This window comes from Tiliqua scincoides, chromosome 5, assembly GCF_035046505.1.
Source record: "Tiliqua scincoides isolate rTilSci1 chromosome 5, rTilSci1.hap2, whole genome shotgun sequence".
In the NCBI taxonomy this organism is placed as follows: Eukaryota; Metazoa; Chordata; class Lepidosauria; order Squamata; family Scincidae; genus Tiliqua; species Tiliqua scincoides.
Genome location: NC_089825.1, coordinates 49,195,032 through 49,219,507, shown reverse-complemented (window position 1 = coordinate 49,219,507; position 24,476 = coordinate 49,195,032). Strand labels below are relative to the sequence as shown.

The 24,476-nt window shown below is 41.8% G+C and overlaps 1 protein-coding gene across 3 annotated transcripts in view; it reads right to left on the bottom strand.

Annotated features, from left to right (window-relative positions):
- ATP2C1 (ATPase secretory pathway Ca2+ transporting 1) overlaps window positions 1–24,476 on the bottom strand; it is a 75,756-nt gene that overhangs the window by 24,279 nt on the left and 27,001 nt on the right. The window contains exons 1-12 of one of the 3 annotated variants that reach the window (XM_066627222.1): window positions 18,609–18,782; window positions 17,312–17,495; window positions 10,414–10,524; window positions 9,541–9,657; window positions 8,271–8,360; window positions 4,716–4,751; window positions 3,357–3,418; window positions 2,263–2,371; window positions 1,805–1,960; window positions 1,078–1,146; window positions 264–339; window positions 9–75 (exon numbers count right to left, since the gene is read on the bottom strand). In XM_066627222.1, the coding sequence (XP_066483319.1) occupies window positions 9–75; window positions 264–339; window positions 1,078–1,146; window positions 1,805–1,960; window positions 2,263–2,371; window positions 3,357–3,418; window positions 4,716–4,751; window positions 8,271–8,360; window positions 9,541–9,657; window positions 10,414–10,524; window positions 17,312–17,317 (899 nt within the window). In that variant the 5' untranslated portion in view covers window positions 17,318–17,495; window positions 18,609–18,782. Of the gene's footprint in view, window positions 1–8; window positions 76–263; window positions 340–1,077; window positions 1,147–1,804; window positions 1,961–2,262; window positions 2,372–3,356; window positions 3,419–4,715; window positions 4,752–8,270; window positions 8,361–9,540; window positions 9,658–10,413; window positions 10,525–17,311; window positions 17,584–18,608; window positions 18,783–24,476 lie in introns of those variants that run through there. The other 2 variants (XM_066627223.1, XM_066627224.1) reach the window with 2 other exon arrangements.

The following is a 24,476-nucleotide window of genomic DNA, read 5'->3' as shown; positions in this document are numbered from 1 at the left end:
AACCTTACCTTACACCGATTGTAAACATGTCAAGGATGTGTTTTCCTTGCAGCCAGCCAACCAGCATGATTATGCCTATAACACAACAGATATAAGACAACAGATATAAGTGAAAATTTAAGGATCAAACATGGTTAAGACCAACAGACTATCAGCAATTATCTTCTACTACGCCAAAGATTGTAGTACTCATATTCCACGCCTCCTAAGCCAGAAGAGCTTAAATGCTGAAGTCTAACTGACCAACAGTTAGTTGTTCTTACCAATTATTCCAAAGGAATACAGAGAAAGTTGCTTCCCTAGGATGTCCATGCTTCTCTGCAGAGGTGTCTTTGGAGCCTAAGTAAAAAGACAAATGTACTCAATTCAATTCATAATTATTCAATTATGTCAGTGCTCAGGTTTTAACCAAAACATAATTTTATTTAATGTAACCAACTATTGGAAGTTAAATTGCATAGTAGTTTTAGTGATATTTTGTATTTCCATGTAAAGTATCTTCGGAATTGATGTTCAGTTACATAACCACAGCTCAGCCACTAGCATTACCCTGAAGGACACCTTATGTCTGTATCCAAGTTATCAACCATCTTTTCAATCAAGGAAATAAACTCCAAAGCCTCTATCCTCTCAAACATGACTTCCTACACAGAAGCCATTTTTAAGATACCCTGAATATTATATTCTTCAGGGGAAGACTATGAGAGAAAGCCTTCCAAGGATGCACTATCAACGTAACATTTGAGACAATGCTGTTACAAGCCAGCATGAATATACAAATGTTTAGGAATGGTTTATTATTTCTTCCTGAAGGGAGAAAGCACTGGGATGAACATCAAGATGAACAAAAATGCCATTGGAACAAGAGTTAAATCCAATGTTCTGCTCAAATTTACTATCATTCTGAATAGTTACAAATTAATCACGTCAATATACAACTTCTGTGTTTGAAGTGGGGGAGAAAGCTGGCATAAGTTTGCGGACTATCAAGTTATTCAGTAAAGTGTTCAACCGTGGCAGAATCAACATCTATACAGCAACACACACACACACACACACACACACACACACACTTACTTCTTCAGCTTGCATCATTTTGAAAACCTCTCCAAACTCAGAGTTTTCTCCAGTTCCAATAACTATGCCCTACAAATGACAAAAGAACAAACCAAAGTGGATTGAAGAGTTTATTTTCAATTTTACAGTAGTGAGAAGTTTGGTAATACAACTCAGAACAAATTTCTAGTTTTTACTGGAAACCCATTATACATTTTAAGTTTATCAAAGAAAGCATGCATACTCAGGCTCTCTCTACAGTCAAGGTTTAACTATTCAGTGTTAAGCAATTCTCAGTTAAGTGCATTGCTCAAACAGGCTAAGGTTCCTCATCCAGCACTCTTTGCAAGAATTCTAGAAACCACTAGATACCAGTAGGCCACCAGAAACTGGCTAGCAGAAAATAATCTACCTTCCAGTGAAACTAGTGAACAGACGGTAAGCTCTTATTTGCATTGACTGATTAGCAACATCCATAGGATAAGTTTAAAATTAGCTTGTAAAAGAATACTACAAAGCTAGCGTATCTATTTACTGTTTTAAAAAACTACACATAGGAACACAATGCAAACAGTCTTAATTTGTGTTTGGCACAAATTGCTACACAAATTACTATAAATTATTACACTACATAGGCAGCTGATTGATGTACAGCAAAAAAGGCATTATGGGGGAGAAAAGGAAAAATGTGAACACATTCTGTACTGTAGCAATGGGTAGCCTAAAAAGTTTAGTATTTAAGAAATACCTTTGCCTTTCCACATCGAACAAGTGTTCCCATGAAAGCAATATTGCTTCTTGAAGCAAGGTCTCCATTGGTAGCAGCTGGTTGAGGAGATGTGCATTTAGAGCAAGGAGTTGTCTCACCTGTCAGGCTAGATTCATCAATACAAAGATCCACTGCCTTTGAAAAAAAATATATAGATAACCAAAAAAAATGTTAGCTTTGCCAAGTTCTGGGCAACATTAGCTGCATCCAACATATTCAGAACCAAAAATAAAGACAAAAAGATATCAGCCATTGGCCACTGGAAAAGACACTATGCTGGAAGGACAGCTGCTCTTCCCATGCTAAATCCAAAAGAACCACCACTTCCATACAAAGAACCTCTTAGCCCAATTATATTTAAGAAGTCCAAATCAGCACTATTCCGAACCATTACCAAATTGATTACTATGGTTAATATGAAACTGATGTATACATACCTCACACAAACGCAAGTCAGCAGGAACTCTGTCTCCCACTGAGAGACAGACAGTGTCACCTGGGACCAAATCTCTTGCAAGTGTATGTTCCAATCGACCTTCTCTAACACTAAGAAGAGAGTCAAAACCCAGTAGAGAGTATATTAAGAATATTTACATACTGCTTCAACAAAGTAGTTCTTTGTTGAAGACACAAAGCAGTTAACACAGCAAAATAAATCAATAACTGGTTCCCTGTCCCCAAAGGGATCAAAATCTAAAACAGATGACACCAGTAACCACCACTGGGAAAGACCCCATGCTGTAATGAAGAGGGCCCTTAAATATAGAAGGACACCACTTTAAAGGTGCCTATTGCCCAGTTAGCAAGGCAGCTTCTGCTTTTATATGGAGTATTAGTTAGTACTTCCCAATAGGTATCATTAAAAGCTACAGTCTTCAGTTAGCTTATTTACATGTAACTGGGTCAAGTATGCCTGAACAGAATGAATCACCCTTCAGATAGTGCAATTTCAAGTCAAACTAAAGATGGTAATTCAACATCCATAGAATGTCCTTGTATAGAAGGGACCTCAAGCTGTTCTGCAAAAAAAAGGTAATTAGTGTAAACAACTATGATTCAAGGAAGCCAATTACAGGTAAGGAAACTGTAAGAAAAGGGTACCAAATTTCTCTCTAAAGTCTCTGCAGTATTTATATAAAATATTTGAGTATTCTCTCTACTTGCAGGCACCTAGGCAATGTAAAACATTAAAATAGCCACAGCACACTGCACAAAACACACTAGTATGAAAAACAAGTTAGAGAAGCTTTTCAACAGTTCCTTCCCTTTCCAGGAAGGCAAGCTGCTGCCCAGTTTGAAAAAAATGGCAGATGCACCCATTCTTACCTACATCTGAATAAGTTCTTGGATCCCAGTAATTTAATCAATCCTATTTCTCTTCATATAACAAAAAAATACTTCAAAATATACTATTTGCAAGAAGAGGGACTCTTCCCTCATACTGTGCAGGTACAAGTATTTCATATTAATATGAGAATGCATTTTCTGCTAAATCACTTAACACTAAAATCTGGAATAAGCTTTATCATACCAGTGGCATTCTGGAGGTACAAGTTTACTCAGTTCTTCAAGAGATTTTTCTGACCGGTATTCCTGCAGATGCATAGAAAATTAAAGCAGCTGTAAGCTCACTATATGAAGTGTTATCAAATCAAGTTAAATTTTAAGTACAGTTTTCTTCTATAACATGAAGCTGCTCTAACTCACTCTGTAGAACAGGGTAACAGAGCAGATCAGTAAGCATATCCTCATAGCTATGCCCTCACCACTTTACAATCAAACAATGGATCGAATAAGATGCTAATCCAAGAAGCTACAAGAATATGGAACTAAGGGTCAAATACAGATTATATGCAAACACAAGCAACAAGAACCTGACATCTACTTTTCCTAGGGAAGAGGCACCAAGAGGGACACCTGACACAATGGAGCAGGTATGAGACGGTGCTGCTTGAACTGTTTCTCCTCTCACCACTCCAAGTCACCCCTGCAAGTTTCCAAAGGCATTATTTAGAGAGAGTTAAACAGCCCAGGCAAAGAAACCAGACATTCTATCATATTGAGATCCTGTATGTAGTTGGGTTTTTAGTGCATCTTCCTTGTGATTTGTGACCCAAGGTGCCTGGATACCTACCAGATATCAGAATAGATGGAGCCCTTAAGAAAGAGCATGTTACGACTACATCCTAGAGGCCAGTGTGCCACAGAGCTTCATGAAGTGAAAATCATTCAAAGGGACAGTGTACTGGAACAAGCTACCTGAAACTGGAGGATGCCTCTCCAGGGTGTTGGGAATAATAATAAACTACAGGCATTTCTTTCATTTTCCTTTGAGCACATTTAAAGGTTGTGTTCTCATGCAGGAGGGAACTACTACAAATTACCACAGACATAGCAGCAAAACACAGAAAGGCTCTCATTGTATTATGCAAAAGACCTTACTCAGGTTTTCACATGTTCTCAAGTTATTTCTTTGAACTATCACAATAATTTGCACATGGAGCTCAGTGAGAAACACTATCTCAACTTTTAATTTCAGATTAATCTAACTAGAATTCAAAGACCTCAACACATATAATACATTCATGCATGTCATGTACACTGACATTTAAGGACCATTTCATGTTCTCCAATAAATAGGTTACAAAAACTCATGGGCATGGAGATTTAACTGTTCAACTCCAAAATATCAGTACACTATTCTACAGACAACCACGACTCATATTTTTATCTGCATATTAATTATTGGATGACAAAGGATTAGAATAGATCTATAAACTTCACAGGTTTACAGCACAGATAATCTCAGCATATATACCTAATGCTCTAAAAGTATGTACAACTGTTCTAGACAAACAACTTTTGAATGACACTCATGAGAAATTCTTACCTGAACAAAGGCAACTGTAACCACAATGAGTATTGCCTATATGAAGGAAGAAAAATATTTAACATACAAAAAGTACTTCAATATTAAAGTCAGTCAAATGCATAAGTTACATTTCACTTGAACCTGGTTTTCTATTCAGCGTTAGACTAAGGCAGGGCTTTCCAGACTGGGGTATTGCAACGCCCCAGCCTGTGGGCCCTGGCCTGTTTCCCCTTAAGGGACGGGGCAAGCCAGGAGGCAGCAGCGTGATCCCCAGGATCAGACCATTGGGGGGACTGCAGGGGCTTGGGTGCACTAACCAGAGCCTCCTGCAGCCTCGCAGGGGTGCAGGGAGCCCTGTGCGGCTGTCCGCAGGGCTCCCCGAAGCTTCGCAAGTTAAAGTGGAGCGATCATGCTCTGCTTCTGCTAAACCAGAAGGGGAGCGCAATCGCTCCACTTTCACTTCTGAAGCATCAGGGAGCCCTGCAGACAGTCGAGTACCCCCGGGAGGCTGCAGGAGGCTCTGGTAAGTGTACCCAAGCCCCTACAGTCTCTCTGAGCAACACAATCCTGGGGATCGTGTTGCTACCTTCCCCCGCCCCTGCAGGCTGCCTCCCCCCCCCCGCCCCCACAAGAACTTACTGCGGCTTTCAAATTCCCTGAGAGTTTGAAAACCACAGGACTAAGGGATTCATTACTAAAGAGCCTAAAAAGCAAGAAATGATCCCTATAGCAACAGACTCAAACAGATCTTTCAGCAGTGTGCTGAGAGCCAAGCAAGGAAAACAGCAACCCACAAAAAAGTTAGCTTTCAGAATCTTTCCAACCTGGTAGCATTATATACAACAACTATCCATAGGAATCTGTTTTAATTCCCTGTTAATTTAGAAACTACAGGGCTGCCCTCATTATCTGCAAGGGTTCCATTCCAGGACCCCGCAGATAAAGGAATCCACATGTTTTAGGGACCTGTAATCCTCCTGAGGCAAGGGCAGCTGTGCTCCTCTCACCTCCAGGGGCTGTTCTGAGGACCAGGGAGGCAGCACACAGCCTCTCCAGTCCTCCGAACACCTTCAAAGGCCTCTTAGAAGCCTCAGAAGGTCATGTCCGGTTTTTCATAAAAACCAGAAATGATGTTTTAAGGTCTTAAAAGGCCTTTGGAGGGCTAAGGACGGCATTTATGTGGGTCCCTGAACCTGCTGGTTGGACCAATAGATACTGAAATCCATGGGTCCCAAATCCACAGATAAAAAGTGAACCCACCTGTATATCCAACCATCCAAGCTCATATTTTGGCAGATAACATTTCCCCAACAATCTTCCACTAGTCTAGAAATCATTTGAACTGATCACAGGTAATCAAGTCCAAGACACACCAATGAAGCTTTATGGAACTCCTTAAGAACCAGAGGTGCTGTTTATATTCAAACAGGCTCCTTAGAAGTGTTTTTGACACAAAACATCACATTTTGGTGTTTAAGATATTTTCCAGAAGTTAAAATAGATTACTTTGCCAGGTAGATATACTCCTGTGGTTACATCTACTGATACTATATCACCTACCCAGTACACTTTTAAGGTGTTTAAAATGAAAACACTTTCATTAGTGTTTTCACTAATGTGAAACTAATAGAATTCACATAACCTTTCAAATCATGAAATCTGCAAAAAAAATTTCAAACACCCCTACTTATACTGAATCATATACTGGTCCATTTAGGTCAGTCAGACTGACCGCACTTCTCTAGGATTCCCATACATAATTTTCACCTCTACCCAAACCAGTGATACCAGGGATTGAACCAAGAGCCTTCAAGTATGCAAAGCGGATGCTCTAACACAGTGATTCTAAAACCTTTAGCACCAGGACCCACTTTTAGAATGAGAAACTATCAGAACCCACCAGAAGTGATGTCATGACTGGAAGTGACATCAGGCATGAAGAGAGTTTTAACAGTCCTATGCTGCAATCCTATCCAGGAGTAAGTCCCATTGACTATCATTGTTTAAAACATATCTATAGCATCCTGTTAAAAGTACAGATGTGTCACATTTCCCCAAATGTAGTCACGTACCATGGTAGCATCAAATCTACTATATTAAAAGTAAAATATTGAAATGAATGAACGGGGGCCCACTTGAAATTGGCTTGTGACCCACCTAGTCAGTCCCAACCCACAGGCTGAGAAGCACTGCTCTAACACACAGACCTACGGTAGCAGTGTTCATTTATAAATGGATGGTTGGTTAGAGAAAAACCAAAAATTTCTGAGTGCTGACACAACACCGCATCCTGCTATATTTATAGATGTGGCCCCCCTCTCTACAGTACAGGCTGAGTATCCCTTGCTTGGGCCCAGAAGTGTTTTGTATTTTTTTCAGGTTTTTGGGATATTTGCATATACATCACATTTAGGCATGAAAGGCACAGAGAGAGAAGAGTAAAGGGGGGAGAGTGAGCAAGCTCAGAAGTCCACCTCTTTCCCTGCCCACTCCACACAAAAACAGGCCACCATCCTTGCACTGGGCAATACGCCTCACCCCAACCCCACCAAGGTGAATCCTCTGCCTTGCAACCATCCCTCTTGTCAACTACTCTTTTCCCAGGGAGATTTCCTCCCACCCATGGCTTCTCCTTCTACCTGAAACTAAAACTCCTGGGCTCTGCTTGCTGGAAGCCAGCCAGGCACAATTACATAACTCCCACTGCTCTTCTCAACTGCAAGACTACTGCCCCCTAGTAAGCAACAGCAACACTGCAGTCAAAGCTCAAGGAAACACTAAGCTGCTGGCAATAGGGACGGGACCACAACTGCAAATGCAGCAGGATGTGGTGCTGTGTCAGTGCTCAAAAATTTTCAGATTTTGGAGCATTCTGGACCAGGCTTGCTCAACCTGTACTAACTCTGCACCACAGCACCTCTTTTAGCCTCAGAAAGCAGAGAGACCACCACATCACGTGTGCAAGTCAAAAGCTTTGGAATCAAGAACAGTTCTTTACCGTAATCAGTATGTGACAACAAGCAAAATCCAGACTAGTTCCCAAGCATGGAGAGGGATAAGCAGGTGGCGCTTTTCAAAACCAATTAAAAACAAAAAGCTAAACAGAATATCTTTTTTTACAAAGAATATACAATTATTCAAGCATCTGGCGAGCAAGGGGTTTATCAATACTAGTCACATGGTATCTATCTAGGACAGCGATTTTCAACTGGTGTGTTGTGACACACTGGTGTGCTGCAAATTGTCTGCAAGTGTGCTGCGGGAATTCAGGGAGGGTCATTTATTACTGGGGATGTGAGCCTCTGACCTGCAGTGTGGTGTGCCTTGACAATTTTAGCACCTTGTCAGTATGCCCTGAGATGAAAAAGTTTGAAAATCGCTGATCCAGGACAACACAAAAGGCCCAGTCAATCCAATCTGAAGTAAATAAAGAATTGAAATAGTCACCCTTGTGCTATACATGGTCCAGCTTTCCTGGAAACCCAACTGTGCTCAGTGCAAGAATTGGTATACTCAATTGTTGTTCACTAAGAGAAATATTAGTCAAAGTTTTACTTAAAGTAATGGTCTTACCACAGTGATACTGACGGCATCATCAAACTGATGCATTATAATACTGATGACTGCAGAAGCCAGAAGAAGCATAATCAGGGGATTTTTAAACTGCAAAAATAAAGACATTGATCAGGAACAGCTTAAAATTTATTTTACTTAAATTTTTACCCTGCCTTTCCCTCTCTGTAGGCACCTAACAGAGAAACTGGCTATTTATAAAAATCAAAAAGATCTGCAAAAATCAACCCTATGGAAACATAGCTGCCAGGCTCTAATGCCTTGAAGTCTTTAGGTACAAGTGTTTCTTTCATTAAGAAGTATATACCATTTTTCAACAAAGAGTAGTTCACAGAGTGGTTTACACAGCAAAATAAATGCTTCTGTCCCCATAGGAGTCACAATCTAAAAACGATGCAGAAGAAACACCAGCAACAGCCACTGGAAGAGAGGCTAGGCAGGGGTAAAGATCCATAGGCTTTAAAAAAATGGTTATCATTTAAAGAAAAACATTACATGCAAAGAAGTTATTAGACAAACCAGAATTCTTAAATTCACACATACATCCAATCATTTAAACCAGGTTCAAGCAGAATAATGGCTAGAACAAGACTGTCAAGATTAATGCTCACACACCTAAATACAAGACAAGCTTTGAGTGAGCAAGGAAGTGGAAGTAAAGTTTAAAAGTTCGTGTGATATGCACTGCACTTGGTCCTTATCTGTAGGCCAGCAGCAGTTGGAAAGCCCTCTCAGTTTGACACCTTTCTATCACCCATCCCAGCAGCAAGTTTTCAGACTGGGCAACAAGTTCTGCAAAGTCTCAAAACATACTCACACCCTGTTGCAGAGGAGATGAAATTGACTGGTGAAGTTCCCTCTTTATATTCTCCCCACCTTTGATAGTATTCACCAGCTAATTGCTTAAAATGAAGAGAGGTTGTATAGCTATTCTCTCTAGCATGGTGGGCAGCCCAATCCTATCCTGCACAGGAACAGGCAGGCCAACTGGCCTGCGCTGTATCCAGCACAGGATAGAAAATGACTGCTATGCAACTCTAAGGGGATTTCCCCTTACCCTGTGTAAGGTGGCAGCCACCACTACGAGGCTACACTGATCTGTGCCAGTGAAAAGGTCTTACGCTGGCCGAGTACCTGAATAAGACTGCGCTCTTAGTCTCTCTTCCATTAAATGTGAATACAATAACATTGCCCTTGAATTGCAATAGGTAGGACTATCCTCCAAAAGGTAAAATACTGTAAGGATAATCTCAAAAAAGGAGATGCTTACCTGAGAAATGTATTTTTTCCACAGTGGTTCATCTTCACTAATTTCAAACTCATTCCATCCATGAAAAACTCGCCTATGACAAACTTCACAATTTCTCAGGCCATTCTGAAGGTCAGCCTATGGGAATTATGAATTGTTACATAAAAGGAATTTGGAGTAGGTAAACTGTCTGTTTCAGCATGTAATAAGACATCAGTATTTCTTTAGTTCCTATAATGCATATTTCAGAATACAGAAAGTTATCCACCAAGACATATCTTCAGAATTTGTCCTATTTAAAATGCTACTACAAAAATAGTGATAGTTTTCCAAGAGAGCAACCTGAGTGTCACAAGCTGTTCAGTACATTTGATAATTTGAGGATCCTTCCTATTCCTATAAGCTAAGGAAGAGCATTATAAAAAAAGTTTCCAAAATCAAACAGATGCATGGCTTTGAGGGAAAAATTCTAATCCAATTAGAATTAAGCATCCATAAGTGACTTCAAAATCTGATTTCAATAACATCCGGACAAAAGAGTAATTTAAGCTGCTAAAACAGCAAGAAAAGATAGGTAAAAGATTTAACGCCAAGCAATTCTATTCAGAAAAAGCTGCTCCTGTTCCTTTTGTAAGCAGTAAGCAACTTCCACAGAACCACATACTAAGTGCGGCTTATAGTATTTACACAGAATGCAATCTAATAGAACACAACAATCAAGGCACTAACATTACACTTTAAGTCCTAGCAGGCATTAAACAGCAAAATGCAATACCTTATTTGTTATAGTCAATGACTAATAAAGGCTAGACATTGGACGGACCTGAAATTTCCAAATGATTACAACAGCAACAGAGAAAATATCTTATTCAAGCATTTACAGTTGGTACTTACTTGAAGAATGCCTGCAACTTCACTGACTGGCAATTCACTTGCTTTTTTGGAAGTCAGAACAGGAATCATTGTTTCATTTTCATCATCAGGTAGTCGTTGAAAACGTGCAACCTAAAGATACAAGGACCTCTACATATCACCAGATGGTTCATTTTCCCCATCAATAGGTGTAGCTTTCCTCCTATCTTCTAACAAACACTTGCAGTTGTGTCCACCTTCAGGTATGCAACATAGTTCTACATTTTCCTCAAGAGTAATATATGCTGCGTAACTTTCAGAATAATTGCTCAAAACATTTAAAAGATTATCAAGATACAAGCTATATTATGTAAAACACAAGCTTATATTCTAGTGAGTCATTCCTACATCATTAAAAAGCAGCAAGTGTCCCAATTAAGGGATCCTAATGATTACATGTATACATAATCCTTTTGCTCATTATTCTTAATGGCTAAACAAGGAGAAGCATTTGCGGCAACAGCTCATTGGTGCCACTCCTCTCACTGTACTCTTCTCTTCCGCCCCCTAGCCCAGTCTTCCTACAGGCTCAAATATTAAAACAGACTTTTAAATCAACATACAACGTTGCATTATTCTGAACTTATCGGTCACAGGATCAAGTCCTGCTGGGAAAGTATATTGTTCTCAGATGTCTATTACAAACACTCCTGCACTCAGAATTCACACTAAAATACAAAAGCTGCCCAGATTGTTTTTGCTTTTCACATGTACAATTACTGTGTAAGCATTTGCTGAGAAACAAGCACTTTGTTTTCCTGAGCTGTTCAAAGCTCGAAGAAAACTTGTAATCACAACCTCAAATTAATGAAGAACGTGCTCTAAGAACATATGCAGAATTTCCCATAAGATGCTTACATATAGCAAGCATTAGATCTGGGTAAAACAGAAGCATTTTAGAAAACATGCTTAGATCATGTTTTAGACCAGGGCTTTCCACACCTCAGCCCAGGGACCGGATCTAGGGTTTAAGACAGCCCTCTGCTCGGTGAGCAAGCTTACCATTCCACCTATGCGCTGCGTGTATTCTGAGTAGGTCTGGGCATTGGGACCCTCTGGGCAGTTGCATCTGCCCAGAGGTCCTATTGCAAAGCCTTCTGGGATGCCAGGTAACAGATGTGACTGCCCAGAGGGTCCCAAGACCCAGATCTACTCTGAATACACAACAGCACAGAGGCAGAACAGTATGCTCCAGTCTGAACAAGAACCACTTTTCCAATAGACAGCAATTGCGAGTTTGGCAACAGCTGTTTTAAACAACTCTGTGGTTCCTTTTGTTGCAAGAACACACGAACTAGATCTGTACACTAACAGTAACAGACACCAGTATAAAAAGAGTGGCTATGCAGTGGGTCTTCTTTATTCAGGCGGTTCAGAACCCACAAATTTGACCCAACACGGATTCCAAACCCACTGCTGGTTGAGGCAGCAAGGAAGGAAGCTAGCCCAGAGAATCTGGCACGACCACCATCATATATGCATTCCATCATTGGCTAAACATAGTTATGTATGTAAGTAGAGGCATGTGCTGCATAAGTGCTATGTGTAAATCAGCTCTTCTGTGAACAAATTGTTTATCCCCACAGCTCAGTAACCTGAATTTGTCCAAGTACCATAGGCACATTTTAAACTGAATTTCAGCTTCTGTGGTTAAGTCCCCAATAACTGGAAAAAAGTGAGCATTTTTTTCCATTCTAGATTATCTGCCTCATTAGCACACATTCATCTTCCAGTCTTACCAAATAAGATGCTATAGGGATTTAGTTGCCATGCAGCAACCTCTTTCCTACCCCCCAGGAGGCTCAAAAAAAACTGACCAGAAAATGAATGCACTTCAGCTTGCCTGGAGAAGATATTGCCTTGGGTCAACTTTAGATCCCCTCAAGGTGACAAACAAAAAACCAGAAAGACACCAGAACATCATTTGATTGGTGGCTGATGAAAGCATGTGGAATGGAAGAATTCTTACAAGTCTACAGCAAAGAGATAGTAACCACAAATCTAAGAGCCCAATTAAATGAGAGCAAGTGCATTGGCTGCTGCATAAGGCATGGCAGCCTGAAGACTACCATGGCTTCCCAATTCTTAGCTCAGCCACTCTACAACATTGTTTCTTACTGAACTTCATTTGCTAGATCTGGATACTTAGAAGCCCTCTGTACCATTGCTTCACAGAAGGTAACATTCTTTCATGCATGGTTTCTCACATTACTGTAGTTCTGTGACAGGAAAAGCAAATCTCAGAGAAATCTCATTTCTATACACCTTAATTTTTACGAACCCTGCTGAAATAGACCAATGATCCACCTAATCCAACATCCTATTTGACAGTGGTCAGTCAGGGCTTTGTTGAAAACACCTAGCAGAGCATAAAAGCACAAGTTTATACCTGCTGCCCCACTCCACCCCTGGCAATGGGTATTCAGAGGTACTCTGCCAGAAGAATCATTTCGCTACCTTAGCCAATTGGGGGGAAAAGACCTATCCTCCATGTATTTGTACAATTACTCTTTAAAACTCTGATCAGTTTTTTAATCTTGTGGCAACGAGTTTCACAAGTTTAATTACACATTATGTGAAGAAACGCTTATTTGTATCTCCCTGAATCTACTACCGAACATGTTTGTGGGGCAAACCTGAATGTAGAAGTTCTCCATCCACTTTCTTCAAATCCTGCATACATGTTATGAATCTCTATCGTATCTCACTGCCAACACACTCAGGCTGCAATCCGAACCACACTTTCCTGAGAGTAAGCACCACTGAACAAAATAGGACTTACTTCTGAGTAGACCTGGTTAGGATTGTGCCCTCAGTCATTTTAGGGTACAATCCTAACCAGGTCTATTCAGAAGTAAGTTCTATTTTGTTCAATGGGGCTTACTCTCAGGAAAGTGTGATTAGGATTGCAGCCTTAATCCCATTTAGGGTACTGACCTAGAAATACTGGGTCAGCAACATCCAAGAGGTCAGGAGCAAGAGGTCCAGCTTGGTACACAACAGATTCTCTATCTAGAAGTGATAGCGTTGCCTTTCACCACCATAGAGCGAGATGAGCAAGACAATGAACAAACCTAACCTGGCACAAGCCTCATTTTAAGAAGATGTGCAAGGTGTTCCACAGTGCTCTCATATCAACTTGAGTGTGTGTTTTAATCAGCAGAATTTCTGCACTGTGGTGCATTATCTTAGTACACTGGAATATCTCCTGTAATCCATTAATGAACCAGCATGATCATTTCTATAATGAACCAGCATGATTTCTGTAAAACCATTTTTATACATCCCTTAGTTTGGGGCACTTTATTTGCTTCTCAAAGCTCAGAAACCATCTACAGAGCACTTTCTGCATAAATTGTGGTAATCGGAAAAAAATACTCATTCACTGATCAGTACTGCAATGGAATGGAGAAAAACATTAAGCCAGGCACTTAGCACAATGTTGTTATTTCTCTTTCTACCTATAGGTTTCCATGAAACTTTCATAATAAAGCAAAACACCTAAACAGTAACACAGGCGCAAGTACAAAATGCATGAAAGTAGAGTCAACAAATCCAAAAACCAGCACCTCTTGATGAAATAAAAAGGACATTAGCTTCCTGAAAGATAAGGTTACTTCAGATGGACCTCCTTGGAAGCAGGTTCCTTTAGACAGCCATCACAGGGAAAGCTACCATGCAGACCCAGTCTAGTCTCTCAGAGCATGTAGATGAGGTCTCACTTATAATCCAGTATCAGGCCAAGGATGACAACTGAACACAACCAACATAATAGCCATTGAAGCTTGGAAGCATGCATACTATTAAACAAAACTACAGAATAATTAGCTAGCTTAATAGAGAATGTGAAATGGGTGCATTTGTCATTTCTTTAAAAAAAAATGGCATCAGGAACTCATTGGCAGACATCTTGACTGGAAAGTTTACAAGGAGCTCACTGGATGAGTCTGGGCAGGTTCCTCTCATTCAACTTAAACAAGCTTCACAACCCTGCAAGTTAAATTACCACTTTGATCTTTGGAAAGAAACAGGCAGCAAACATAAAAAGTCAACTCCTGATTTAGAAATGGATCAGCAGCACACAAAGAGCTGTGGCACACATTCAAATGTTCACAACAGCAACAGATTTAACTGTCACCTGATAAGCTTGCCTACATTGCAAGAACCTCATTCACAGGATAGGGAAGGTCAAGTCAGTGTTACTCAGTCACAGCTAGTTTCACACAAGCAGTTTACACAACAGCTGCTGCTGCTACACTCTAAAAAGATCAATAGAAGCACACTGAAAAATCAACTTCTGGTTAGCTATATTGTCAAACTGAAACTGTTCCCACAGTTCTCATAAATAACTTCTGTCAATGTGTGGTTATTTTCTCAACTGCATCATGGCAGACTTCAAACAAAATCTGTCCCAATATTGCAATTTAGCACCAAATCACAAAACCCTGCATCTTAAAAAAAGTCTGAATTGTTATTGTATGCAAAACATTGGCTCTGCTCAGCTCTAATAATGCATTATTATGTGAAGATATGCTGTAAGACTCCTAAATTATATTTTACTATACTACAGTATTCTGATGAAACACTGCCCCAAAATAGATCTGCCAAAACTCACAAAGTGCTCCTTTTTGGAGTGGAAAGGCGGGATATAAATTCTACTAATAAATAAATAATTAAGGAGTATTGTGATGCGGATGCTGTGCATGCTTATGTTTACATCTACAAAATACTTGCATTTCCTGAATACACATATAAGTACCAAACCCATTCTAATAGATAGCAATTCATTTATGAAATGGGCAGACCTGTCACAGGCTCTTTCTCAAGCACTCTGGAAGATCTGTATAAGTATATACTGTATTACCTTCTATTGTTAGTTGAAATGAAATGCCTGCAAAGTCCAATATACCAAACAGACTGAAAATCATTAAGAGTGAAAATTACTTATCTATTCCTGTTATATTGGTGCTTAAACTATAAGCAAAGCATCTCATACATTAAGCCTGTGATCACTTTTATGTTCATGACAATAGAACTGAAGTCAACATGATGGATTTCTCCTCCAAAGAAAAAATTTCTTCTAAGCACTCCCTAAGAGCATAACAAGGGTAAAAGTTAAACGGCTAGTTAAAGACCAAGAAGTCTTTTGCACCATGCATTTTTGTTTTATCCCTTGCTGTCATCCTAAGTACATCACTAAGTGCAAGGCTGCCCAACAGAGCATCTTCTTCAAATGTATTCATTTCTAATAAAGGAGGGGTTATTTGCTGTGGTTAACAGTAGCTTTGGATTAACATTGTTTTTGAAGTGTGAAGATATGCTGCAAGACTCCTAAATTATATTTTACTATACTACAGTATTCTGATGAAACACTGCCCCAAAATAGGTCTTCGTGACAAAGCTAAATTGTGCATAATTCAAAAGGCATATTATTGCCAATTAGACATTGTCCACTACAACTCCAGTGCCACTGATATAAAAATAACTTGTAATCTCAAAATGGTATGTTGTAAGAAAATGACAGGAACACGATTTGGCCCAAAGCAGTGATATAGGGCTTCAACTCCTATCTGTGTCCATCTCATTCAGTTCACCCAGTAAGGGACAGCACCTCTATGAGAAGCAGCAAAAAGTACTACAATACTTAGCACAAGATATAGGATATTTCTCCTTACAAGCATAATTTCTCAGCAATAAGGTATTTTATATCACACAGGTATGATGAGGGTGAAAGAGAACCCCTTTCTGGAAGAGTGCCATGTAATCATCTATCTACTTTGGAGCAAGCTCATCCAAGTTCAGTGGAACTTACTCCCAAGTAAAGTGCACTGAAATGCAGCTTTAGGGCTAAACTATACAATATCCATTACAGAAATCCCAACATTCTTTAAGAAAACGGAGCTGAAAGGCTATCTGCTTAGAGTAGGGAGGATGCTCAACCCTTCTCTCTGTACCATTTTCCCAAACCATATTCAACCCTTCTGCTACTGTTTGTCTCTTGAGGGAAACCTTGAGGAAACAAAAAAGAAAAAACAACAACTAAAGAATCAACCACAACACTGATCTGCAGGACCATTTAGTATTTCTGAAGTCTAGTTAACAGAAAAACTCAATTAGCACAGAATCTGCTACAAGATGAGTGTGAAGAAAGTACTTTTTCAATTTATAAAGTGTTATAAAGTATTATTGCAATCACTATTACCAATTAACAGTTAAATTTTTATGCTACAGTATTCGTGTCAAAGAATTGAGTTCCTCCCCCCCCCCAAAAAAAAATTTCTAGATAACTTGCATAGCTACAAGTTCAGAGGAAAAAGAACTCAAGGACTTGAACAAAGGGCTTACACCAATTAATGATCTAGAGCTCTTTTGAAAGAGGCCTATTTATATAAGTTCTCCAGCACTGAATATTGATTAAAACCGATGCATAAACATAGTCAGAAGATTTAATCAGAGAACCCACTTTGCTCAGCACCTGCTTAAACACACACACACACACAAAGTGACATACTGTATTTCTCTCTTCAAATACCAGACAAAACAAGAGCAGTTTCAGTAAAATGAACCAATTTGGGACTGCACACAAGAATTCCTCATTTCTTCACAAAAGGCATTCATACTGTCTGCACACTACCACAGCAGTCAATGAGATTTTGGTTGAGGTAAAGCACAACATTTACAAAAAGTGCTGGAGAGGCTGCCAAGAAATCTCCTCTGAAAGAAGTTCATCCACCACTCTGCAAAGAATTTCAGAAGCAAGGCTGTTCCATAAGAATCACACCACCAGCCCCACAAAAACTGATCAAGCAAATACAAGCTATAGTATTGTTTAATAGCCTCCTGGCTTCCCCACCCACCATTATTTTACCCTGATATTTACCTTCATTTTTCCATCGAAACCACACTTGGGCTGATGGATACAAAGACTTTAATAACAGCGACAGCAGCCCTGGGGCTGGGACTGAGAAGGAAAGTGCGGAGAAATCGCTATATTCCAGGGAGCTGCTTTGTTCCCACTGCCCCCAAATACAGCTCCACCAGCGAGGAAAAAAGATGGTGTAGCACTAGCAAGAAAAAAGGAAAGAGAAAATAGAACATAGAGAAATGACAGCACTTCCTTCCATTTCTCCACCAGCAGACATACAGTCACAGATTCAGCTAGCTGGCAACCGCCCCTACCCAAAAAGGAATTTTAACACCCCCCGCATCTCCATAATAAATCAAGAGGCAGAGAAAGGAGAGATTTGAGTAAGGCACTACCAGTTGTGAAGCTTATTGGACAACGCAAACCAGAGGATCTAAGCACTTCCCAGGAAGGGAGCAGTGGGGAGGAGACCCCATTACAGGATGTTGACAACTGATGCAGCTACCATGTCTGAACACACTCACAGGTTTCTCACCACCACCACCCCACCTCCAACAAGCCTGGGCACCTGCCTGGCTTTCTCCCTCCTGACATCCCAATGCCCAACTATTTTCAACTAGTGTGCCATGGCACATCGGTGTGCTGCGAATGGTCCACAGGTGTGCCATGGGATTTTGGGGGTGGGCCATTTGTTACATGCAAGGAGGTGCACCTTGTCAGTTGTCCAAAAACAGATGGTGTGCCTTGACAATTTCAGCCCCTTATCAGTGTGCCATGAGTTGGAAAAAGGTTGAAAAATCACTGCCAATGCCTGTTGCTACCACCAATGCCAGCAGTGGGGAGGGGCGTGCAAAAGGGAGAAGAGGCAGAATAAGGCTGCACTCCTATCCTCACTTTCCTGGGAGTAAGCCCCATTGACTAGACTGGGACTTCCTTCTGAGTAGACATGCCTAGGATTGGGCTCCGAGGCTGCAACCCTAGCCTCTCTTTCCTAGGAGTAAGCCCATTGACTATTATGGGGCTTAATTCCAAGTAAACCCAATGCCTAGGACTGGGTTCTGAGAAGCAGCAGAAGGGAAGGGCGAAGTAACAATGCACTGCAGGGACCCCCCCCCTTATTGGTGGCGGGGTTCCTACATTTAAAACACGGGGGGAGGTCCAACAGGGTCCCCCTAATAGGCAAGGCGAGCTCCTTCCCCCCAGCAGCAGCCCCTTGCAAAGGAGAGCCCCTACCGAGCCCCCCCCGCCCCACAGCCGCCTCAGACCCACCACTTGCCTTCCCTGCTCCCCCCCCAGAGCCCAGCCCGCTTACCCTGGCCGGCACCTGCCTCCCCCTCACGCAGAGCCGCCCCGAGCCTCCCGGCGCTCCTCCTGCCCACGCCGCAGCCCCTCCGGGCGGCCCAGTTTCATGCTCTCCCCGCTCCGTGCCAGGCTCGTCCTGCCAGCGCCCCTCCCCCAGCGCACTTCCGCTGCCAACAGGGGGCACGGAGCGGAAGGGCCTGGAGAGAGGAGGAGAGCCCGGCAGGGGAGGCTGCCCGCGGAGAGCGCATGCGCCCGCTGGGGGGGGGGGAGGCGCCGCCAGACAGCCAGCCAGCCAGCCAGCCTCTCTCCCGGGCGCTGGGTGCAGCCTTGTGTGGATCATCACCGCCTCCTCCCCCCTCCCCATGCTCGGCTGCAATGAGGGTTGAGGGAGAGGGCAGTCTCCTGGGGGATGTGGTGGGAGGGGGCCAGGCTGAGCCCAATGCTAGGCATGGCTACTCAGGAGTAAGCCCCATTAGAGTCAGTGGGGCTCGCCCCCAAGCAGGTGCTGAGAGCCCCTGGAGCTTGTGGCTCTTAGGGGGTATCAAGAGGCACCCCCACCAAAAAAGGTTGCAGGCCTCGTTTCCTTCCAGTCAGGGGTACTTACCTCAGAGGAACATGGGTGGGCCAGGGCTGAAAGAGGGTGCCGTGAACTTCACAGTGGGCTGTGAAGGGAGCTTGCACACCCTTATCCATGAATAACTCGGTACTCTTCTTGCTTTCCCCACAGGAGGCTCAAGAGCCCAATCCTAGGGATGTCTACTCAGAAGTAAGTCCCACTGAGTTCAGTGCAGCTGGCTCCCCAGGAAAGCATGCATAGGATTGCAGCCTCAGAGCCCAACTGATGGATGTCTACTCAGAAACAAGGCCCATTATAGCCAATGCAGCTTACCCCCCCTGTAAGTGTGGATAGGGTTGGGCCAAGGATAGGATTGACTGCATAACAGTCAGTGCAGCTTACTCCCAAGTAAGCGTGGCTAGGATTGCAGCCTCACACATACAACCACCTATCCAAAAGGAAAGAAAGCCAGGGAAACATGGCTTTCCAAACAGGAGTATTTGGAAAAGGCAAATGCTTTCAAGGATAAAGGAGGTTGCTCCTATCATCCTCCCCACCCCCCCACCCCCAAAAGCCACCCTGACATCTCACATTGCAACATAATGGATTTGCCTTTTATTATTTTTGAACAGGGCCAGGCATGCTTTCAACTTCCTGAAGAGCAGGAATCACACAGGCAACTCTAGGAAGACAAATTTATTTCATCCAGCAATGAATGACAACCTGTTCTTGTTCCACAGGTGCACAGCGCCACCTCAATTATGCTCCGCACCCTCCTCTTCCAGTGGAGGGGGGAGAGGGAAGAAAAGAATTGCCATGTTGTTGACCAGACTTAAGAGGCCAGTGTCTCCAATGAATTCAGGGCCAACACACTTGCCTTCTAGCTATTCTTTTATAATTAGCACATTTAATTCTCTACATTTATATCAGGTTTGTGCTTGTCTAAGTATGTATAAGACCCATTTACAGTGCTGAAGCATATTCTATGATTAATGGATTTAAAACTAGGCAACTATAGAATTCTGCACAATGCAGACTACATATACAATGCATAATCAAAAGCCGGTGAGAATGGCAGATTTCAGATGTCACAATACCCGTTTTCTTGCTGCTGTAGATTAAGAGCTACTTTGCCCACCGTTAGAAGTGACAAAAGTAAAAGTTCACGCACTTGTGCTAGACTTTTCAACCTTTCCACAAATACCACTTCTCAAACTGCTACCTTCTTCAGGCACCAGGAAATTTATCTCTTTGTAGCCGAGCATTTGTGTGTCACCTAAGAGGCCTCCAAGGAGGCTTACATTTGGTTAGCAATTCCCACTGTTGTCACCAGATTCTAATAAGAATCTAAGAGTCCTGCTGGTTTAGAGTCCTAAACCCACTTTAGGCTTAGGAACCTAGGTCATTGGCTTGGGAACCAGATAGATACCCACACAAGGCTTCGGAACCTCGACAAAGAAACCAAATTACAGGCTTGGGAACCTGGATGAAGAAACCCACCCATGGCTGGTATTGCACGGCTATTGAGCATGACCCCGTACGGTGATGGGGTTGCCAGTTCAAGTTCTTGAACTGGTAGTGACAATGTCACCATGAAATAGTTATAATGGTGGATAAAAAATTGTTTAAAAAAATCAGTACAACTTGAAAAATGACAGAATTGCATGTTGAAATATAGGCTGTTGCTATGGCAATGTCTCCCAACTTTGTCCCTATGTTTCATGCATTGTTTGCCTACGTTAGAAAATCAAACCCATTTTTCTGGGGGGTTTGAAACATGCTCTTTCTAATGAGATTAGTTTAAAAGCATTTCTAGAAGGTACTTTTTTGTAAAAGCAGGTTGAAAATACTCTATTTTTGGCCTTTTTACAAAAATCATCCACTTTACACTTAATTTGTAAACTAATGGAAAGAGCTAGGAGGCTGAAATTACGTATTTGAAAACGAAGTTATATTGGGATATTATTTACTAAATTTCACAATTATTACTTCATTATTGCTAGAGCTATTCAACATTAAACTTTGGATTTTTTTGGAGCACTGATTTTTTCTGCCAAATTTGCTGCAATTTTAAGCACTTTGGACACACTCAACAAAAATTGTTATTAGTTTCATTAAATAGAGTGCAAAAAGTTGTATAAGGTAGGTAAGTTTCATTTGTTTTGAAAAAACAGCAAAAGAGATATAATGTCTCAAAGTTGTCAAAATCTCACAATAGTACATGGTTGCAGTATGGGGTCAAACAAATGGCTGTATCTCCACAAGTATTCCACCAGCAAACCTAAATCTTTACGAAAGTTCGTTTGAGACATGTGGGACTCTACACACAAAAATTCATTAAAATCCATGATGGTTGTGCGGGGCACTTTTCAAAAAGTAGACCACTTGACATGGAATGACCCTATATCTTTTTGTAGAACAAGGCAGGTGCACAGCCACTGATGGCAACCCCAACCATTTTCACTTTCACCTAGTGGGTTAGGTGGGGCAGAGTCATGTGGTCACTATGGCAATAGGACTATATACTAACTACTATACTGTTAAGTACAATTAGTACCTGGTCAGAAACTTGTGCATCCTCCTTTTAACACTTCTTGTAATTGTGCAAAGCAAGCCTATGTCAAATTCTAAATTGTCCTGTAGCTATGTTGTACTATAGTGCATAACAGCTAGAAGCCCAACACAGCTAATTGTCCTGAGCTAATTGCCCACTGTTGCTCAGGATTTCAAATAGATCTTTAGGACATTAATGATCTCTTTATCTCTTTATTATAGATTGGAGGTTCAAGCACAGGTGCCTGACATTCCAGACCTGTACCTGGATATAATAGGTGTTCAAATAATCTTATCAATGTCTAGGCTTTTTTAGTAGAAAAAAAAAAAGACAGCACAATTCAGGCCTAGAAGTATTAGCAATCCAGAATAGATTCATTTAGCAGTTGCAATGCTACCAACATTTAAGAAAAGAGGTAAAAAATATAAGTACTTTAAGGTTGGAATGATAGGTATCTATGTAACACTTTAAAATATCAAGGGCTTCACACACATTTCTAGCTGCGATTCTTTTACAAAAATACTATGAGGTACAGTTGTAGTACTGCCATATTGTAGGTGAGGGAAAGAAATACAGAATGTGGTTTGCTTAAGGCCATCTAATGAATTCATGGAGTTTGCAGGAGAGATCATAACCAGAGACATTCAGAAGTGTGTTTCAGTCTCTTGGCCACTACAGAAGACCAGTGTCACTTTGGAGTTCAAAAGCAGTGCAATGAATTTTAAACTGGACACTTAAACTCTTCTAAAAAATTGAGTATCACTTTCTGCTTCCAGACAATTCATTTAGAAGTTCATGTAGTCATTTCAGCAGTGATGCTTAGGTTATATATCAAGAACTTCAGCTTAACTTACATCCAAGAGCACATTTACCCCATTTCACTGGCACCAATCTCAGCACAGGACACTCACTGCTGTCTGGCCTGAAAGAACTTGTTTCATTCTATTTATGTAGGGAGCAAGAATAATCCTTACACACCAGAGAACCATCTGTACAGAATACTATAAGGGTGAGGCTCCTTTAAGAAGATGTGCTGGAATGCACAGCCAGCCATATACTAGGAAAGGATGGGTCAAGACAAAGTGTCACAGAAGGCTGGAAATTCATTTTGTAACCTATAATAGTATTGACTGACAACAGCCTCCTAAATTCTTTAACGTTACACACACATATACCTCTGCATGAAAGGACACATCAGCCTAAAGTGATTCCAGCATGATAAAGATCAACTGATATGACCTTTTTACTACAGCAAAACTGGGTTGGCATGATTCCAGCATACCTCTAGCTGTGTAGTAGTAATAGGCTACATCTGAGCGAAGCAGCAACCTGGGCACATACTGAATGGCAACCCAAATTGAATCAACTCACATTTCACAGGTTGTTACCAGGGTTGTTAGCAGGACTAGGAAAGTCCAGCACAGCTTGAGTTGAGTCACCACCCCCACCCCTGCAACTCAACAGGTCATAATAGGGGCACTTTCCAAGTCACTGAGTCCCCCTTTCACAACTCAGTAGGACTCAAGTAGAGTCATCCCTTGTGACTCTAGTTCAGGGGTGCTCACACTTTTTCGTCTTGAGAGCTACTTTGAAACCCAGCAAGGCCCGGAGATCTACCAGAGTTTTTTTTACAATGTTCGCGCCATCATAACATAACATTTATGTGTACAATGTATGTTGGTGTACCTTGAGCCCCACTGAGTATAACAGGACTTACTCCTGAGTAGACATGCCTAGGATTAGGCTGTGAGGCTGCAATCCTAGCCACACTTACCTGGGAGTAAGCCCCATTGAGTACAATGGGCCTTACTCCCGGCGTTTCCTCCCAGAGGCACCTGAAGGGGGGGTTGGCACTCCGCGATCTACTCATTTTGCCTCGCGATCTACCGGTAGATCGCGATCCACCTATTGAGCACCCCTGCTCTAGTTCACCATGAACAAACAACAACAGGGCTGCTGCCCAGGAGTGTGCATGTGTCAGAGGACTCATTTAATATTCCCCTGGTGTCCTGTTCCATCTGTAAACAAGGCAGGAGGGGTGGAAGGGCTTGTGTGAGAGCCAGGAGAAGCAACAGCAAGAAGGAGGAGGGTCACATGCAGCAGCTGGGAGGTTTACCATGACAACCCAAACCTTAGCAGCTCTACTCAGAAGTAGTCCCATGGTAACTGGTCATTCAATGAGGCTTCCTTTGCCCAAGTAACAACAGAGGCTAAAGGAGCCATACAGTCAGAAGCATGAGCGCTATGAACCACCTCCCAGCTTCCCTGTCTCCTCCCCCTCCCTGGGCTTCTCCAGCCAATCACAAGACAAGAACCTCCTTCGGCTCCTCCTTCTGCCCTACCTCAGCCAAAGAAAATATCAGAACACCCATCCTTTGTCCAATGATCTTCGGTTCCTTCCTTCTTATCAGAGATGAGCAAAAGAGCTCACTCCCCCCTCCATGCAAAAGAAAACATTAACCCTTTCCTGCCTCCTGGCTGGAACTTTCCTGCCGCTCACCTGGTCTAAACAATGGCCCCACAAGATTGTTCACACCACGAAAACAGTAAGTGAGCATACCCAGACACAGGCAGACTCAAGTCTGCATGCATGGGGACAAGTGCCAAGTCAGGGGGTCCCTGACTCAAGCGTTTTTCCAAGTCTTCCACACACTCATGAGTCCGAGTCAGTGAAAAAACACTTTTTTGTGACTTGATTCTGAGTCACCCAACTCATGTTCCTATCCCCGATTGCTATAAATTGGTCAGCAGTACTCCTGTTCCCCCCC